We start from the raw sequence: 21,030 nt of genomic DNA, 5'->3' as shown, positions 1-21,030 counted from the left end.
ACTTGTACCTTTACATTTGTCTTCAAATGCACTGCATGGATTATAATGGGGAAAATTTTCAAAGGAAGTAGTAGCAGTTAGGTGCCTAACTCCCATTGACTTTCACTCTGTTGTGTCTGTGTCCATGTGCAGAGAGAGAGACCAGCCAAGATTTTCAAAAATAGATGCATAAAAGGCTCCTAAATTCATATTTAGGCACCTAATTAAGTGGTCTGTTTTTCAAAAGTGCAGGCACTTGCATTTCTCTTTGTCTTCATTGGGAGCTTCTGGGTGCTTAGCAGATTTGAAAATCCAGACTTTTATTTAGGTGCTTCATGGGAGATGTAATCTGGCCGGGAAGGCTAGCCCATAGAAGAGAATGAAGGAATAAGGCACCCAAACTACAGCTCTCATTAGGTACTACAGTGGCATTTCTGAATCAAAATTTTTGGTTTTCAACCCAAAAATTTTGGTGTGGGGGTTTTTTTGTTTGTTTTTACTTGGGGAGGGTGAAGGTGGGGGAGTAGTTTGGGGGTTTTTTCTTCTTTCGAAAAAGTCAAAATTTTCCAGAGGAAAAGCAATATTTTCGACCAGCTCTCTTGTTAGTACACTCATTTTTGTATTCTCTTTTTTAAGGGATGTCCTGTAAGAAGTTTGTGATGTAGTTTGCTCCTTACATTAATGGGCTCTTTTTAGAATAAAAGACAAAATATAGGGTCATATTCACCAAGGTTGTTCATAGGGATCAAGTTGCACCTTCCTGTTCCAACTAGCTCCCTTACGCTGAAGTAGAAATTCACAGGAGCACAGGTGGTATTTCTGTTGCCCTTTGGTTTTGGGTTTTTGCCAGGAAGGACATAGGAGAGGATATCTTTAATTCATGTAGAGAATCCTGTGTCTCTCTCTTCCGAGACCTCCTTTTCACAGGGTGCACTACCCAGTTTTTGAGCTGTGATGACATGTAAAGCTGCTTCTGACCAATGCATACTCCTCAAGATGGACTTCTGTCTTCAAGGGCCCTATACCAGGCCTTACACTGCTTGAAGCTGGCTTAAAATCTGCCTGAACCTAGTCCATAATTTTTTATAACACACTTGTGTTCAGTGGATAATATACTGTGAGTTTATCTGTAGCTTTGTCTGGCCAGTTGCTTAACAAATGCACAGTACTAGATATTAAGTTTGTTCCAAATCCTAAAACATAGTTCAGCATTACATCTAGTGAACGTTATTGTATAGTTTGGTAATTAGGTCGAAAAGTGCAAATCCAAAATTACTCTTTTGCTAGCATTTCTTTCTTCTCCATATACAAGCTACTGTACAGTACATCCTTGTGCTCCAGAACTCCTGTCCGACTGAGTTTCACTATTAGAAATTTTATAGTTGGCTCCATTGGGTTGGGATGCAGCCTGTGTATTTTGAGCGGAGAGAGAGAAAACTTGGGCTAATGTACTGCTGCCTAAGTCTGTAATCTGTACACAGAAGATGTATTAGAAAGGAAAGATGTGTTTGAAAAGGCTGTCCATGGCTTTATCCACAGTAGTATATTTGCAGTGGTATATCAGAATTGATCCAGAGTCATACAGTTTTCCCCCAAACCCAACTTCAGTTCTATTTCTTCTTCCTTTGCAATCTCCTGGAATACTCTAGGACACCACAGGTCTTGGAAACTAGTTCCTGATTTTGGGGCTTATACACATGATTGTGTCGGAACATCCCTAGTTCTAAGTTCTGGGTCCCAGACTTCAGCCCAAGCCCAGATATCACCACTGCATTTTTATAGCCTTGCAGCCTGAGCCCCACAAGCCTGAGTCAGCTGACATGGGCCAGCTGAAGGTGTTTAACTGCAATGTAGCCATACCCTAATTGACCTCAGTAGGAAGCAGTGTACTCCTACCTGTTGTTGAAATTTAATGCTTGAAAATTGCTTCATTATACTTTCCTTTTGCTGACAGGTGAGAAACTTACTTCTACAAATGCAGCTTTAGATTAGTTCTAGCTCTCTCCTTTGTATAATGTAGGGATTAGAATATTGAAGGTATTGGTAGACATATGTATAGATATTTATATTGGAGATAACTATGATTGTAGGAAGAGTGCAGTCAGCTAACAAACTCTTTGGGAGAAAGAATGGGATGAATTCTGAGAGACTTTTCGCTATGCCCCTAAAATACTTGAAATATAGAAATGTACATGTATACAATTTACAGTTATCAGATTTACTTTTCTGTTACAGGAAGTTGTTAAGGCAGCAATAATGGAAGAACAAAAACGAAGTGAAAAGGCTGTGGAAGAAGCTGTGAAAAAAACAAGAGAGGAATTGATGGAATATATCAAAGAACAGAAGAGGGTAAGTGTCACTCTTGCATAATAGTGGCTGAAGGTTTAAATTCATGTGGCTAGAACTATATTAATTAAATTTATTAAGCATGAAAATCAGTTTTAAATTGTAATGTTCTCAGTTCAATTTTTATACCTTTGATTTTGCACATCTACTGTGGATAATTTTTCTGGCAGAATACTATATCCAATTATGCACATCTGCAAAATTTCCAGTAGGTGTAGCATATTCAATTTTATCTCTATACATAAAATTATTGTTTTGCAGACTGTGTATGCAACACACTCCGTAACTGTTGAGTTACTTATTCTCTTGTGTGCACACTAATACATGTTAGGTATTATGTTCACATTGTCAGACACCATTCTGAAAAGGTATTTTCATCTTGTTCAGAAAGTTGATGTACCAAGACTGCAAACATATAAAGGCCTGCTCCTATTGAAGTCAGTGGGAGTTTGCCATTGATTTCAATAGGAGCAAAATTAGGACCCAACTGGACAGAAGTCCATTCTAGAATGGTATATACTCGATTCACTTCCGCGGGAGGCAAATATTTGCACCACCACTCTCCCCCATGGGTACCAGTTAGGAAAGACAGTTTTGAGTTGTGGTGGTGGCTCAGAGGAACCATGCCAGCAGAAGCTACCTGTTGGATGTCCAGAGACAATGTGTCCTCTGGCGACACCTCCTTTCACTCAGCACAGTCCAGTTTTAGGGTTTTGCTTGATATCTGCAAGCCATTTGGGGACCTAGCATAATCTGAGGCTCCACCTGAATCAAACCCTGTAATTTTAGAGCTCTGAAAATATAAATATAACATTGTGCTTGTACATAACTGGTAACAAAGTCATGTTGTCTTGTGAAAGAGAGCATGGGTTTGGTCTCTTACTTCCTGGCCAACAGAGGCTGGGAATAGTGTGGGAATTCAGAGAGATTCATATAACTTCAAGAGTATTACTTGCTGATCAGTCCAAGAGCAGTATTGGATGAGTTCTCTGTCATTATCTTATGGCTGGAGGTTAGTTTTAGCAATATTGGGTTTGTTGACAGGGAAGGTGAGACTGATGCCCGGGGAAAACATGTTTGAGCCCATCTGTATCTTGACTAAGTTGATGAATCACTAAGGGCCAATTACGGAATAAAAGATACCACATAAAATATCAGTCTCTGTTAAAATAATTCACACCTCAGATAAACAAACTACCTGGACCACCAACTAATCTGTCTAGTACAAATCCTCACTGTCAGCAACAGTTGTTGGTAGTTTAGAAAATATGGCCTTCCCAAAACAAATGTTGTCAAAGCTGTATCCAGCAGAAAAATTCAGAAATTTGCATAAAATAGTTGAATGTCTGGATCAAAAGTGAAAGTTTACTAAAGATCTTACATATGTCTTCTATAGAGTTCTCATGATATTTCCCTGTTCTACATGAAGAGACTCAAGGGCTCCATTTCCATCTCATTTGCAGGTGTATTTTCCCCATCTCTTTCAAAAACAGTTATTTTATCACAGGTACATTAGTTTATTTTAAAAGTATTGAAATAAGTATTTGGCTAGCAAAATAATCCTAATCGTTGCCTAGACACCAAGAATACCATGGCTTTCATTGTTCATCCACAGATCTTCATTTCCATCTGGAAAATACAAAAAGCAATAAAAAAAAATCAGACGGTTCCTCCATCCAGTCAAACCTTCAAGATGATGACTTGGCTGCTTAGAAGAAGATATTTAAAATAATAACTTTCCCCCGTAGTCATAAGCACCATCTCAGCTACCAGAATGGATTCCAAAAATTCTGTTTACTACATCTGTGCAAAAGATTTGCTACAGTACTTTTGCAAGAAGTAAACACTATGTAATTCTCATCAGCCATCATAGTGTTGTGCTCATTCAGAACTAAAATCTTTTTTTACACTGAGGTTTACAAGTAAATAGTGTAAGAATCCATATAGTATCAGCAATTTTCCCACTTCACAAAAAACAGAATATTAATCAACTAACTACATCCTTTACAAAAGGCTCAAAAGATGTTGACCCAATAGTAAACCATTGTCAGTTTAGTATTTATTGCTTGTGTTAACATTTACTATGCACTCACTATGATCAGTGAAGACATCAAACTTAAAAACCTACCCTGAGAAAACAGCCTGTATGTCATAACATTTACAAAAGTCTGTGTACTCCAAACATCATTTATTACTCTTCCTTTGTTCACATTTTTAAGATCTAAACTGCCTTCTGAACTTTATTTTCCATAAGTCATTTAAAAGTTTCATGTGAAAAGTATTATTACATTTTTGTTTGGAAGCTAGTCACTACAAAATGGACATCATAAAAAGATATTTAGAATGAAGAGAAGGTTTTGGTAAACTAACACATCCCTTGAATGTTTTTATCTGGCAAATCTAGAGCAGCTCATCTCCATTTCATCCTTTGGTAGATGGATTTCCATTTGCATCAGAAAGAATGGATTTTTTTCCCAAAAAAATAATTTATAGACATAGTTGCTTCATGGAGACCTCTTCACATTGTTTTATTGTCTTACTACTATACAGCTATCTCACCTCTTGTGAGACTTACAGTATAAAATTCATATTAAAATCTTGGCCCAAATTCTCCTTTATGTATACATTGTTCATCCCCATCTAAGACAATGAGATTGCAAAGGCTGTGAATCAGGGCATAATTGTTTTTCTGTCTTTTCTTGTCCTTTTTGCTATCTTTTCTTCTACTTATTTTCAGTTTCTTTGTTTGCTAGATCTTCCTAGGATTCCAGGTGATTGAGATAAATGGAGAGTCTCTTATCTTCCCTTTGTCAGTGTACTCCTTCTTTCTATCAAAAAACATGCTTCTTCTTTCTTGTATTTTTCAATGCTTGAGAAAGTAGTCTATTGTAGAACAGAAACAAAAAGTAAATTCATCCAATTATTACAAAAAATCGAAAATCATTTTATTGAAACATGTTTTTGACTTTAGATTTTCACTGATATTTAATTAGATGTACTCTGAACACAGTTATGAAGAACGGGTTCTCTTGTGCATTTTAGGAATTAGTCAGCCTAATATATTGTCAGTTTACATTAGTTGTGATGCAACTATAGCTGATAATGCCTATCAGTTTTGAAAGATGATGCATTAGTAATTGTTACCATGTTTAGTAATATTAGTAATTGTAATGGTACCATGTATAGTACCATTAGTAATTGTTACCATGTTACCATTGTTACCATGTTACAACTAGAATGCAGTCATTTTAAGTGCATAAAAGATATACACATATAGTTTATAGATGGTAATGCACATTTTGTATATAATTTCACATCATATTACTTTTAGATGAAAAAAGAAGAAATCATGAGAGATGCCATTTCTTATATAAACTAAAAGTAGCTGGACAATAGTGTCTCTGAATCAAAGCAGAGTTTTAAGTATAAGACAAGAAAATTCAAATGCATCTAATCCTTGAAATACTTATCAAGGAGACAGTGAAAATTATATCCTTGACAGAATCAGTCCTTCCTTCAATTTATCTTGTAAGAGGAGTTTCCATTCATTCTGTAATGAATTCCAGTCTTGAATGTTAAAATGCTGAATATAAGTGGGTTTTTTGTTTTACTTATTGATCAGTTGCCTCACATGCCTGTACAGAAAGGATACAGTTAAGGAGAGCTAGCTATTCCTGGTACAAGATTTATGAAGTCTGTCTGCATTGCCATTCAAATTGGAAAATGTGTGTAACCCCAAATCATTTGGCAAAAGTAGCTTTTGAGATGGCTACATCAGAGGCAGTGTGAACGGATCTCTGGTCAAAGCTGGAGCACCTGTCAGAATGAAAAATATACTTTATGAACTATACTTAATGGCAATAACTTTGGGAGGGATTCCAAGAAGGACCCTCAGAGAAAGCACAGGTTTTACTTACATTTACTGGCTGAAGTTCAGAGAGATCATATTCCCATTTTTCTTTGAATATCAGAGGAAGATCCGGTTCCACCCACTAATGGGTAGCATACACTGTGTAAGAGTACACTTCCTTTCTATTTAAAAAAAATGTTTAAAGTCCTTCGAAGCAGGGGACGTGGGCAGAGCAGTATTTCCACTTGGTTAGCAATGATTAAGTGCTTTAGGAAAAGATCCATAAACAGAATCTTGTTCAGAAGCGTCAGTTTATTTTGAAATTGTACAAAATACATTTCTTTCCTTACAATAAACGTTCTGTATAACCAATGTTCAAAGTAATTTCTAACTCACGGCTGGACGTACTAATTAAATTATTTTTTTTTAATTTTTGTTTCAGTCTAATATCTATTTTATCAACTTGTGTAGTTTGTGATAAGCAGCTAAAAATATAACTTTTACAGATATCCTCATTCTTGAAAAAGTTTCTGTGTCGGTTCAAAAAGTGGTAGTAATAACAGCCCAGAATTGTGTGTCAACTTGAAGTTTTAATGTCCCAAAATAATTTTTGCTAGTAAGTAAAACTGAGGAAGGCTTAATTTACTCTGCACTTAATTCTCAGCAAGAACTTGTCTAGAGATCTTGAAAATCCCAATATAATATACATTACCCAAAAAAGGAAAAGAAAGTAGGTATGACAGAAAAAACTGAAAGAAAAGTAGTCTTTTGTTATGATTTTCAAAATGTTACAACTTATTAAAAGTCATAAATCTGGTTCTAATTTAGAATAATAATAAGAATCCTTTATATGTTAAATTTGTATAATAATATACAATATTAGGAACTGTTACAACTGTCCTCACTCACTTTCAGCTTACTCTATATAATCACCCTTTTTAAAAAGAGACCTTTCTCTTTTTAAAATTGTATCAGCTAGAATCTTTCCAAGTGCCTATAAGACACCAAGTTTTAACTGCTTTAAAAATGAAAAAATAAAATCCTGAAAATAACTTCCTTTTCATATGTGTAGCCAGTGTAATATCACATATAACATGCTGAAATTAATAAGACACCACAAGCTTTGAGGCTTTCAGAAAGAGGAGACAGGAAAGACCACATCCCCTGACATATCCCTGAGGGAGGAAGAGTTTTTGTTTATAAAGACCTATGGCCTTGGATTAGAATAAAGTGTTCCAACCCATCCCGCAAATGAGACCATTACACATTAGCAGGCTATGAAGAAGGAAGGAAGCATCCAAGAAGCAACAAATGCTCACATCCAAGGAATTATTTCTAAAACCAAGTTTTTTTTCTTAAATCTCAAGAATTAATCTGCATTGGGACCCAGATTCTAAAGAACCCTAACTTTTGTACATTAAAATGTAATGGGCTAGTGTGCTGGAAAGTTGTCTTCAAAGTTACGTTTTATAGAAAGAATCAGAGTTACAAAAGGAAGCCACTTGCTGCAGAAGACCTCCTTTTTTGTGGTTGAATTATAAATTATAATTTTAATCTAAGTAGTGACTTAAATTTAAACAATAATTACAATTTTTAAAAATTTCTTATTTGATGGCTCTAAGTTAGAATATCCTGATTATGAATGGGCCCATTCCTTTAAAAAGTAGATTAGCCTGGTAATATTTTATTAATAATTCATATAGCACTAATCACGTCAGTATAACAAGTGAACAATAAACAAATAATACACAATAAAAGCAATCCTAAAATTTCGTAGTAAAGGAGAACTCTTAGGTACAGCAAGCATATAGATGTTCTTTTTTACCTGTTAGACACAGGTGAGGGTCCAAATAGCTAAAATAATTCATTTTTGTTTTATTCTTCCCTCTTGTAGCCTCCCTTCTCCCCATCCCTAAATCTGGCAGCCCCCTAAATCCCATCATCAGTTCAGCCCCTGCCTCACCTCTGCTCCTCCTAGGGTTCTTGACCCCCCAGCCCCCTGCCCCCCCCCCCCCCGCCTCCCCCGACTTAGGATCTCCTCTCCCACTTTCTCAGGCAGAGGGGAAAAGACAGCTCCAGGGGCTCTAGACCATTGCTGAAGTGTCTGTAACAAGAGACACTGATGGTTGGAGTCTTGAGAATGAGACTCCCTCGCACACCCTCAATGGTCTCACCACCAATTGAGGAAGGCAATCACTGACAGGGGAACCGTGATAACTGTGTGCAAATGGTGTCAGTTTCATGAGAATATAGGTAGCAGCTGCGCCTGGAGAGGTCTGAGTCAAAGTCTCGCATGATGAACCACATAGGTGGATGAGGACACATAGTGCAGGAGCTTCAAGCAGTTCCTTACTGTCATGATGGGGTGATCCCTGATGTTCTCTATAAGCATCACTATTGCTTGGAATTGTGCTTCTGGAGGAAGGCTCTGGCTTGGATGCAGTTGAGGATCGTCCTGATAAACTCTGTCCTTTGAAATGGGGAGAGGGAAGAGTTCTGCACGTTTATCAGCAGACCCAAGTCCTGGAATGTTGACTCGATTAGCTTTAGAGTGGACTCTACCTGGACCTTGTCCTACTTCTGACCACCCAGTCGTCAAGGTAAGGGTAGATCTGAATCCCTTGCTTTCTCAACCAGGCTGTAATGACTGCCATGCACTTTGTGAACACCCAAAGGGCTGCTGACAGGCTGAACAGGAGAACCACAAATTGGTAGTGTACATGGTTCACGATGAACCCAACCTTCTGTGTCCCTGAAAGATCGAGATATGAAAGAAAGCATCCTTCAGATTGAGGGCAGCATACCAGTTCCCTGGATCCAGAGAGGGGATGAATAAAGCCACGGACACCATGGGGAACTTGCTTCTTCATGTATCTGTTGTGCTTTCACAGGTCCAGAATCAGTCTTAGACCACCTTTGGCTTTCAGGATTAGGAAATATTGGGAGTAGAACCTTTGTCCCCTTAACTCCAGTGGAACCTCTTCCAGAGCTCCCACTCTTAGGAACCACTGCACCTCTTGGGCTAGAAATTGCTCATGAGACGAGTCCCTGAAGAGGGATGGGGAAAGGGTGGGACAAAGGGGAAAAACTGAGCTGAAGGGTGTTGCCCACGGCTATTGTGCTTCGCACCCAATGGTCTGTTGTAATATGGGACCACGCCTGATAGAAATGAGATAAACAGTCTACAGAAACTGGAGAGGTTGGATCCAAAATCTGTTCTGGTACATTGTCTCCAAGCATCCTATCATAAAGGTCTGCTTGGATCCACCAGAGTGTCTGGGGGGGCAGGCATGGACGCGGATGAGGGCAGAGGTCTTCTCCTAAAGCCCCTGCTTCTTTTCCTGTGGTAGTTCTGCCGGGCAGGCAGCATGAAGAATTGAGTAGCCGGCTGAGGCTTATAATGTGTCCTCATGGGTGTCGATGTAAAAAGTCCTAGGGACTCCCAGTTGGCTCTTGAATCCTTCAGGCTGTGTAGTTTGGAGTCTGTCTGCTCAGAAAAAAACAGGGTACCCTCGAAAAGAAGGTCTTGCAAGTTTTGTTGGACCTCATGCAGCAGGCCTGAGGATTGAAGCCATGAACTTCTATACTTTGCCACCGTTGAGGCCACAGATCAAGCTGCAGAGTCCTCCACACCTTCGCCAATGATTTGCCTTCCTCCACGAGAGCTGCAAATTCTCTTCTGGATTCTTGGGGTAACAACTCCTTAAATTTCAGCACGGAGTCCCCAGAATTAAAATCGTACCTGCTCAGGAGCACCTGCTGGTTCACAATCCTGAGTTAGAGGCCACCAATTGAGTAGACCTTTCTACCAAAAAGGTCTAATTTTTTGGAATCCTTGGCCTTTTGGCCTTCGTAACCTCTGTCATTTTTGCTCATTGACTGCTGACACAATCAGAGATCCTGGTGGTGGATGTATATAAAGCAATTCATAACCCTTAGCCGGGACAAAGTACTTCTTCTCAATTTTCTATGTTGGCGGCTGAAGGGATGCTGGGGTTTGCCATAATTCATTGGTGGGATCCATAATGGCCTCATTCAGGGGCTATGCCACTCTTGAAGAGTCTGTTGCCATTAGAATGTCTATTAAGGCATGGTAGGACTCCCTGGTTTCCTCCACCTGGATCCTTAGGTTTTGAACTACTGTCTTGAGGAGCTCCTGATTCACTTTATCCTGAGAGGGTGATCTCTCTGTTCCCGGGATAGCCTCAATAGGAGAAGAGGAGGAAGCCTGTATTGGTAGGGGGCACTGTTCTTCTCCCTCAGCACTGGATGGGTCTCAAGGTCAAGGCTCTTGGTATTCGGCACCGGCCTCTGTACCAGAGCCTGCTCTGAGCTGAGCTATGGAAGTGCTGTGGACTCAGATGCCACAGAACATGACGTTCTGGATTGCGGTCCCTGCATTGTTGGAAAGGCCCAGGGGTTCCAAAATGGCCATTGTAATGCCATCTGCCATTGTCCTAGGGTGGGATGGGATGCCTTGGCTTGGGTCCATGGCAGAATAAGGACAACTGGAGAGACAGTATCTGCCTCTGTGGGAGGTATATGATCTCTACCTCCATCTCTGAAGATTCCCCTCCTGGGAACCAGGGAGGAGCAGTGCCAGCCAGTGTGTGTGATTGGTGCAGAGAGAGAGGAGACCAGGGGTGGGCCATCGTGGCCAGTTTCCCCTTTGAAGGCAACCAGTAAATGTAACCCAATGAAAATGAGTTATCAGTTCTAATATGTTGGTTCTGGTTATTCAGTCAAAAGCACAATCCACTATCTTTGGAGTATGGTGTATTTTATCAGTGCATGATGAATTATCCAGATTCTTTGTTCTGTGACCATTGAAGAGATTTTATTATCCTTTTTGTATATGGAACCTGATCCATTGCCCAGTGAAGTCAATGGCAAAGCTCCCATTGACTCAGTGAGAATAAGATTGGCCCCATAATGTTGTTATCCTGGAACAGAGAACTTTAATTAAATTTTCCTTGTTATTTTACAGGAGTTATTAAAATCTTTAATTATATTCATCTGAGGTCTTTGAATGTGGGGACATTTGACATTTTAAATAATTTAATTACCTGTTTTATTTTCTGTTATATTTATGGATCCTTGTTCACACATGATTCTGTCTAAGACGTTTATACACTAAGTGCTTTCCCTTTGTGCTTAATTTTTACTCCATTCCTGTGGTTCGGTTTTTACTTTTACATGTGGCCCATCATGTGTTTTAAAACAATTCTTTCCAGTACTGTGGAGTAAATAATTGAAGTGGGATTTGAGAGGTTGATTTCATAATACTTAGCACAGAACAGTATTTCCACTTGTTGAAATTATTTTTTAGTGCAAAAACTTTATCATCTTTACCAAGGGGTCTTTCCCATTGTATCTGCTTATACAATATATATTATGACTTCTCTTTATCTTCTGTCAGAGCAATAGAGCTTACTTACATGTGTTTTACATATAGCCAAAGCAGTGAAAAACTCAGTGGGAAAAAAAATCAGTGCCTGAATTAAGACTCTGTAGGGTTGGATTCTCTGGTCCCCCAAATGCATGACTTATGAAGGCATAAAGTGAAACTAAAGCTGCCACGGATTTGCTTTGGAGAATTCCAAATGCGTAGAGGGAATCTCTGCAGGTGCCCTTTTGTCTGGGGTGCTGCCCCTTTTGCAGCAACCCCTCAGTCTCGGGGTCTCCCCACCCAGGGGAAGCCCCCGCACCCACTATCCCCACTTCACCTCAGTCTTGGCTACTGCCAGTCCTCACTTAGCCCTGCTCCCTGGGCAGACTGCAGTACATCAGCCACTCATCACAGGCGAAGGGGTTTGAACCTGCTACCTCTGTCTACCTGTGGGCTGCCCCCTTGCAACCCCAGTACCTAATAGGCCCTAATCTAGGCCTCGCAGCCTGGGGGTTTCCAGGCCGGAGCTCCCCTGTTCCCCTGGCCTGTCCCCCTCAGCCCTGCTCCAATCTAGGTATTCCTTCAGGTCCCTGCAGCCAGGCCCTTCCCCTTCTGAATGCAGAGAGAGACTCTGGCTAAGCTTCAGCCTAGCAGCCCCTTCATAGGTCCAGCTGTGGCTGATTGGAGCATGGCCCAGCTGCGCCCATTTCCCCAATCAGCCTAGCTTTTCTTGCCCTCAGCCCTGGCTCTCAAGACCCACAGAGCAGGAGCGGGTAACCACCCCGATACACTGTCCCTGTCATCGACCACACTGAACTGTATCTGAGCTCTGTTTATGAGCAGTTGAGAATCAAACCAATAATTTTTATTTCTTCTTAGAACTGAGAAATCTTGATGATTTTTTTCCAGGTTTATTACAAATAGATACATATGTTAGCAGAGAGGACGTGTGACACTGTCACGTCTTCTGCTAAGGGTAATTCAGAGAAAATTATATTCATCCTCTTGTATTTCATGAAATATTCTTCCATTTTGAGTACTTTTGTATAGAAAGTTATTTTGTCATATTTCTAGTTTTCATTTGAAAAGAAAGAGACAACTAGGGATTATACCATTCTACAAACTGTTTTGGGTCACATGACCTGTTAAACGCTGAGAGTTCTAAATTCTTTCTGCTTCCTAGCCAGTTTCTGAATCTCTTACCTGAGGTTAAAATGCAAGTATGTATATAATCCGCTTCTTTAACCAAGAACTATTAGTAACTTTCTTGCTTTACAGGACTTGAACTATGCGCTAACATAACAATGAAAAGTATTCAGTATAGTCAAAATGAAGCTTAGAAATATCAGCAGACCCTACTCACTAAACTCATATATCCCTACCAATCTTAGAGTCCAATTACATGGACAAAGCTGCTTTTCAGAGAATGTACCTGAATAGAAAAGTCTTTAAGCTACATTTTGGCAATAATGTTAATAAAGATAATCAATTAAGTGCAGGACTCAGATTCTGACCACCTATTCTCCTCACCCCCACATCAAGGTTATACTGATACACCTAAATAGTTTTTGCACTCCTGAAAAGGCAGGTTTGTTTGTTTCTTTGAATGCTGTTTGTATGTATCTTATCACTACTGGTGCAGGAATGTCTTGATTCAGCTGCGGAAGATATCTCACATATTCAGCCTCAGTTTGCTTTCTTTTGGATGCCTGAGTATCATTTGAGTTAATATGGCCAACAGCAAAGGTGTATAAGTGGAAGCAAATGGGCTTGGAGGGGAACCACAGAAGCTAGAGTTTGCTCCTTTTTTTGCAAAGTGAAAAGTGTAAAGGGTTTTTTAAATGTTGGGCAAAGTACATAAGTAGTGAAAAATATTGTCTTCAGATATTTTTTTTAAAAATCTAAGCTGATGTTTATTACAAAGTCCAAATATTTTTATTAAATTACTTTTAACTTGACAGGTGAGTGGTGCAAACCTGTGTGTCGGGGTGACTGTCCATTGTGGAAGGGGGCTCTCCGTCTAACAAACTGACACTTACAGAGGTTTGAGGCAGGGAGAGTACACAGGATGCACTACTACACGAGTCCAGTGGTCTGTAAAGGAGTACGGAGCATGTGGGGTGCTGCTCAGTAGCGTGGTTGCTACTTAACCTGTCTATAGTTTGGGGATATGAACTTCTACTTTGTCTTATTATCTCTGACAATCTCTGATCAGTTGGGCTTTGTGTATGTGAGAGGACTTTGCCCAGAAGGAAGAATAAGTGTCTCCCCAGGAGGAGCTGCAAATAGAAAATGTAATTGTAAAAGGAAGACTTAAGTTATCTTTAATTAATTATGAATTCTATTTACCCTTCTAAAGATAAACTGTTATGAACTGAATGCACCTCAAGTTGGTATCTACCTGCTCTAGTACTCGGATCTCCTAGACAGATTTAAATTTGCTCCAGCTAATTAACTCACTAGGGTCCTCCAATAAACCTAGAGTAGCAGTGGTTGAAACATGAATGTGTGCCTACTACAATAAATAGATATACTGATAGAAAGTCTCAGTAAAAGGGACCATGCATGGAATGAGTCCTGGAGACTAAACTATCCTCTTTCCCTTTAAGGTGATCTTCACAGTTCAGAGCTGAGACACAGTGATTGTGTGGTATAGTTTTATCTCGCATTGATGCTGCCAATGCTGTACTTGTTGCTGTATTAATTAGAAGGCTTCAGTGAGTGTAATATTTTAAACCCAAAATAAAGATATGCATATGGAGTTTTTGTAAAACTTAATTTTAGTTGAGCAGAAAAAACATTCAGTTAGATAAATTGTGCACATGTTTTTACATGCAATTGATATACGTTGCATGCTGCTGCTGTTGGAGGGAAGAGGGTTTAATGTTCAGGGGACAGCTTGAGAATCAGAGGTGACTATTTAGTTGAACATCAAAAGTAGCAATGTAGGGAACTAAAGAAACTAACTAACTAAAGAAAATGTATGCTGAGCTTTATGGGCAAATGCTTTCAATGCTGGTCTTGTGTTAGGCCAGACACAGATCTGTGTGCAGTTTGGTTACAGGCACTGCAACAAGAATGAATAAAACTGAGATTATACAAAAAATGTAATTCTCCTTTGACTGCGTGCCTGGTGATCCCAATCTCTGGGATGCCCCTTCTCATTGGTTGATGGAAGCAGGATTGGCAAAAGCCCAAAAGGTAGTATTTTGTGGTCCTGAACAAGCTGGAGTAATAAGAGCGGTCTTATACAATAAGCCCCCAACAAATTTATTAGATTTTGAAAGTTCAGGATGAATCCTCCCTATCCAGCATACACCAAGGGATGTAGCTCTTAAAGAATTGTATCTCACATTCCTGTCGTGCAAAGTGAATGGAAATTTTTCAGATTTAGTTTTGAACCCTCTTAGTACAGATATTAGGTTCTCCTGTTAGGCTGTCAACTGTGCCAGGGATATTAATAACTGTTCCTATCACCTTGATAGAGATAATCTGCAACAGAGGAGTTGAGTTATAACTATTTTTGATAATCTCGTTTGGAACATCAATTGCCAGAAATTCCAATAAAACTCTCTATGGAGATAACAGTAAAACTCCCAGAAACATGGTTTTATCATCAACTCTCAAAAGGCCAAACTGGCAGCCTCACAAGAAAGGAATAAGGCCAGGGGTACAAGCTTCAGGCAGCCATCAACAAGGTATTTTCAAAGGGACCAGCCAAAATCAGGGACTTACTAAGTTTTTTTGGCAGAGATGTTGAGCAATATAGATCCACTGTTGATCCAGGTGGCAACTGCAGGAAATTCAATGTTTCAACTTCACTGAGTTGCAAAGGAGTCAATATTCTATGGAGATACCGTATGGATACAATCCTGGACTCCTGAAGCACACCTGTTGTTACTCCAGATCATTCACATAAACGATCATTCAGTCTGGGAAATGGTCGATTGAACCCAGTGATGTTCACACTGTTAACTTCCCAGTTAGGATAACCCTAGTTTGACTGGTTTGCATCAGTGGCAAGTAACAAAGTTCAGACATAATGTCCAAAGAAAACTACCAGATAGTAGCAAAGGTCCACATACCTGGTCGATCCATACTTCACTGTTCTACATCCAGATCTGGTCATGACAACATTAGTTGATGACCGGCAAAGTAACTTGGACTGTAATTGTTTTTTGTGGATATATACAATCCTTTTACATTAACAGGCTTAATAAGGGATTTGGAGAAAGTAGGAGGAGGATATAAATTAAATGTTAATAATCTGTGATCTAATTCTAAAAGGTTCAGCTCTCATTGGCTTCCGTACACTTGGAGAATCAGGCTCTTAATAAATGCATTGCAATTTGATCATAAAGTAACAAACAGATGAACTTCATTCCTTTAGTCCATTAATAAAGGATGCATTTTAATTATAGTTTATGAAATTACAACCTGATACTTAAAAGTAAAAAGCCATTTTAAAAGTGTATGCCTTCTACATGTCATATGGGCTGCCAAAATAGAATGTTATTTTTAAGCATTTCTATCAATGTTTTTGGATTAAAACAAGCAACTTAAGTTTTTAACATGTTGACAGCTTGCTTTTTAAATTGTTTTTCCTGAATTTATCATGAAGTAGAGAATATCAGGTCATGCAATCCATTATTAATGAGCTTTGCACAGAGGACACCATCTTCTGAACATCATTTTGAATCTGTATTCAGTGCCATTGCCCATAAGTCTTTATTGTAAGTTGAAATGTTAGTCTACCATCTGTATTTTTACAGTATAAGTAGCTGCCAGACATATTGTACCACACTTTCTTCACTTTCATTGGAAAATACTGAGGTGGATAATTTTTAATCCATAAACAACCATTTCAGAAAATAAACTCTTAGAAGGTCTATTCAGCAAAATGTCTACAGTTTTCTGGGCTGCACAAAGGCCAGCCCTTCCAGTGAAAAGGGCAAGATGCTGCATAGACTCTTCTGGGGATAGAAAATCATTTGGCAACTCTTCTATAAAGACCACAGTGGAGAGAAGACTCTCTCCCTGTACAGAATTGTATGCTCCGAATGAATATCTTCTATCTGGGGAGCACTCTCTTCCACCCAACCAACACAAAAATTCATTGTGGAGTTTCAGTGAAGAATCTTTTAGTTTCAATGACTCTTCTTTTGAAAGAGAATTGCTTCAGGCTAGACTGCCCTCTGAATTTCTTCTCTAGCTAAGTGATATTGTTTAAAAGAACCCGTTCCTCCAGTTTCACACCTTAGAACGTCAGAAGAGATGCTAAGTATTCACACTTACCCAGATGCTGTATATAGCTATTAAGCTTGTTGGAATTTGTGACCCTTAGAAAGGTGGCAATTTTGTATTAATGTATAATGTTGACTTTGACATTTGTGTCCACTTGTCAATGGGTGACACCCATTCAGGACAGTGCCACCAATGAAGGGTGTTTTGCTCTCAGTAAAGCCTTAAAGGGACATTGTCAACTTGAATATTTTGAATTGATTAGTTTTAAAAAATCAAGTATAAATAGTATATGTGGAATTTAATATATATTGCTTATCTGCTGATGTTTATAAGTATTTTTTTCAGCAATGAAAAGTGGTTAGGTCCAAGAGTGACACCATGCCTCCTACCTCTGTGTCCATGTCTATCTGTCTTCCGCTTGCTGTGACAGAATCAGCAGCATTGAGGATAAGGCCTCCCAACTTCTATACTCTTTGTCTCAAGCTACATGTATGGGGCTGGGGAGGGAAAAGCAGGTACCAGGGTCCTGCAGCTTTCTGTCACTCCCCTGTCCCATGCTGGATCCAGGAAATGAAAGAAAGTACGCACTTCCCAGGCTCCCATTGTTCCCATCCTCATGTAGGGTTATAGAGAATGAAGAAGGGAAGCCTTCCTCTGTGCCTTGTGCTCTCAGCTCTGTACAGGGGTCCCCAAACTCAGAAACATAAATAGTGCTGCTGCTTTTATTAATAGTAAATGCCCTTTTCAAGAGTTTGGTGAAGAGGGTGCTTATCTGCTTGCAATAGACCAAGTAATATAAACATGCTACTTCATGAAGAGACATGTGCAAGTGACCAACAAAACAATGAATTTTATGTAATATGCTATCCGTATGCACAAAGTAAACAAACTGAAAGCAAAATGTGTTTTGCTAGCAACCTTCAATTTTAATAACATTAGGGGTTTCTTGTAACTACAATATGATTTTTCATGTTGACGGTGTCCTTGTAAATTGTCCAGAAACGGACTCAGACTAAACTCAATAAAAATAAAAACAAAATGTTTCCAAATGTCTTATGAAAACCCTAATCACCAAAGCAATTAATTGGTCAGTAAAGCACTTGAAACTAAGAACTGCTTCCAGTTTTTTTGTCATTAATCAAGGTCAGTGCAATTCTGTTTCTAGTTCATATTTTTAAAGCTTGAAATCCTCTATATTCAAGCCTCTTCTATACAAACCGTACATTTTTTGTTGATTAAAATAAGTTTTGCCTTCTCTTAAAGATTAGACATTGTGAGCTCCTAAGAGAACAAAGAGTGGGAAAGCTTCAGGAAATGAAGATATGTAAAATTTTTCTGCTGTCAAGTTCCAATCACTGTGTCATCAACAGAGCTAACTGTCTAAGAACGAGTCGGATGTCTAACTGCCTATTGTTATGAAAGCATCATAAAATATATATTCTACATAGAAGCAGTTTTTATAGCAAACAAAGAACCCAGTGCTAAACATTACATATAATATATTTTTCTAGCCATATATCATACAGTGCATGTTACACACTTTTTGAACTTCTGTGGGCATTAGCAGTGCATAGAAAAGGGGATTACTGGTGGGGAGAGCTGGCACATGCAGAAATAAAATAGAGCTACGAAAGATTCAATTTTCTACCAAATAAATCTTCTCATGCTGAGTAGGCTATTTAAACAAATCTTCTGAATGACAAATAATTTACTCTGTAAGGGAAATGCTCCACAGTAACCATTTCTTATGGTCTCATATTTCAGGACCCACAACATACAGCCAACAAACTTAAGTTTTCCCTGTTTACTTTGACATTTGGCTTCCTTTAAAAAAATTTACTGCCTGTTTCCTGACAACAAAATGAATTTCAATAAACAGTCAAATTCTCTTCTGATATTCATGTCCAACTCCCATTGACTTCAGAGGGCATAATTTGGCCTACAAAGTGAGAAACAGAATGCCTAGTCAAGACTGAGTAATCGTTAAATGGCTTAAAGGTCTTGTACTTATTCTGTCCCCATTTCTCTGACGGACACACCCTTGTCATACATCCACACCATCTAGATTTAAACGACAAAAGCTGGGAACAAGGATGTGTCCATTATAAGCAGAATTCACTGTACTAATTTGTGCTCCCATATGATTTGTGCAGCTGTGCCTCATAACCTTTACTGGAGAACATAACCAAACATTGTCTCTATCTGACTAATATTTGCCAAAATAAAACTTCAAAAGTATGAATGTCCAGAGGACTTAATTTTTTTATTTATTTATTTTTTCGTATTTAATAGATAATTTTTTCCAGTATTATAGCAAGTGAAGGACACATTTTTAAAAAAAAAAAATATTTATATATTTATTTTTAAGAGTCTCTGTAATCTGGCATTAACCGTGTCTTTCATATTGTAAACTGAAGAACTTTGGCTCAAGATAAGAGTTTCTTCCAGCCATAAGAAGAGGAATTACTCCTTTAGTTCTGTAACAAGGTGCTTTTTCTGGGAAATTAGAGGGTCTCATTCCACCCTCATTTCAATAAATGTATGGCTTTATGCATGGTGCTGTTTATCTAGAGAGGTGTGTGTAGGAATACATATTGATGTCTGGTATATGCTACTACAGTAAGATAAATTTTATATTACGTAACTCTAAGAATTGTGATTATATCCCCTTACATTTTAAATTAGCACATTTGGAAAAAATCACAATTTGCCATCCTAACAAGCATCTCTTTAGGATACATTCTACCATCTTTACTCATATGGAGTAGTAACTTTGTGTACAAACAGTCCCATTACTGATTTCAGTGGAATTACTTGGAGAGGAAGTAAGGTACTGATTAATATGGACATGGGTGGCAGAATCACACCTTTAGCTCTTTACAAACATATCTTCTATAGTGTTGTGATTATAAATTAATTTATGAGAACACAAAGATTGTCACTTGCTCAAGGCTACAGAGAGTATCTGCCAGACGCAGGTTTAGAACTCAGGATGTCATGGCTCCCAGTTCAGTGACCCCTCTCTCATATTAGTGTAACTTTTTCATAACTTAACTTTTACCAGGTGTTTTTTTTTCCTTTGGGGTTGCAGAGCATTAAAGCCGTTTATCCATTACAGAAAGTGCTTTTTGTTCTTGTTTTTGGATCTGATGTCATCTTACATTCCAATTTGCTTGAAAGCTCTTCAATCTATATTTACACAATTGAACTTTGCAATCTTAGATGTGACTACCATTACCACAGTTCTAGTATTTATCGTTTTCCTTGTGCCTTCGTTATTCTAGATCAAGTCCAGTTCATATAAAATATAACTTGTCTTTGAGATTCTGCTTGCCAACAAATTTCTCTTGAGGCCCATATTATATTTTGTCATATCATTTTTTTCCCCTATCTAGACCTTTTCCTTCCTTTGGGAACAGGGTTTTTTTAATACAGTAGTCAGTAAAGAATATCTTTCTTTCAAAATCCAACCCTATGAGATGCTGATTATCCTGAAAAGTTCTGTGCTTCTCTGCTTCCATTCACACGTATAGTATATCAGTTGAGTAACATGTTTATATTGAAAAGAAATATAGTTAGGCAATAGTTTTTTCAGTTAAACACTGTTGTTTTGTGCTAGAGTACTTCTGTCATCAAAACCATTTGTTACTGGCAAATGGGAGAAATCTTAATGGCCCTCAGTTCTAGAGGAGTTCAATGTCCAATATTTTGCAAAAATAAAAAAATCTAATTGATTTTTGCATAAATTATTTGCCATTAGTAATGAGTCAACAAAACACAAGACCAGTTGAGACTTTGCGAGTTTCATTGCAAACTCAATATTCAACCCACATTCTTTAATAATCAACTTGTGCTTAGAATTTCATACAGCAAGTATCTGTCCAAGTCTGATTCCAACATTCCTCAGACTCACTTTTTAACATACACCTTTCTCCAGTAAATAAGTGGTGGACTAACAATGAGGAAGAGGAGAAAGAAAAACGAGAAGTAGGGTTTCTTTAAAGCAAACAAAAAAAGAAACCAACTATATAACAGTGGCCAAATCATAGAGTTGGGAAGGGAAGCTCAGTCCCTAAAGACAAGTTATTATGTATTTATTGCCTAGGCCAGTTATTCAGAAGTGGTGATTTGGATGCCCAACTTCAGAGCCTTTTAAAGAGAGCGATTTTCATTAAGCGCTGAGTATGCAAAACAGAAAACCAGGCACCTTTAAAAAATGCCT

At 38.5% G+C, this 21,030-nt stretch overlaps 1 protein-coding gene across 11 annotated transcripts in view; it reads left to right on the top strand.

Annotated features, from left to right (window-relative positions):
- The window catches only part of CCDC91 (coiled-coil domain containing 91), a 319,151-nt gene that overhangs the window by 261,329 nt on the left and 36,792 nt on the right, over positions 1 to 21,030 (top strand). For 6 of the 11 annotated variants that reach the window (XM_043531509.1, XM_037913928.2, XM_037913888.2 and 3 more), the window contains exons 12-14: positions 2,215 to 2,328; positions 3,722 to 3,832; positions 3,941 to 6,602. In XM_043531509.1, coding sequence (XP_043387444.1) covers positions 2,215 to 2,328; positions 3,722 to 3,832; positions 3,941 to 4,057 — 342 coding nt within the window. In that variant the 3' untranslated portion in view covers positions 4,058 to 6,602. Of the gene's footprint in view, positions 1 to 2,214; positions 2,329 to 3,721; positions 3,833 to 3,940; positions 6,603 to 21,030 lie in introns of those variants that run through there. The other 5 variants (XM_043531633.1, XM_043531332.1, XM_043531592.1 and 2 more) reach the window with 2 other exon arrangements.

Source organism: Chelonia mydas, chromosome 1 (assembly GCF_015237465.2).
Source record: "Chelonia mydas isolate rCheMyd1 chromosome 1, rCheMyd1.pri.v2, whole genome shotgun sequence".
NCBI classification, from domain to species: domain Eukaryota; kingdom Metazoa; phylum Chordata; order Testudines; family Cheloniidae; genus Chelonia; species Chelonia mydas.
Note: the sequence above shows the minus strand (reverse complement) of the source record. Positions and strands in the feature narration are given on the sequence as shown.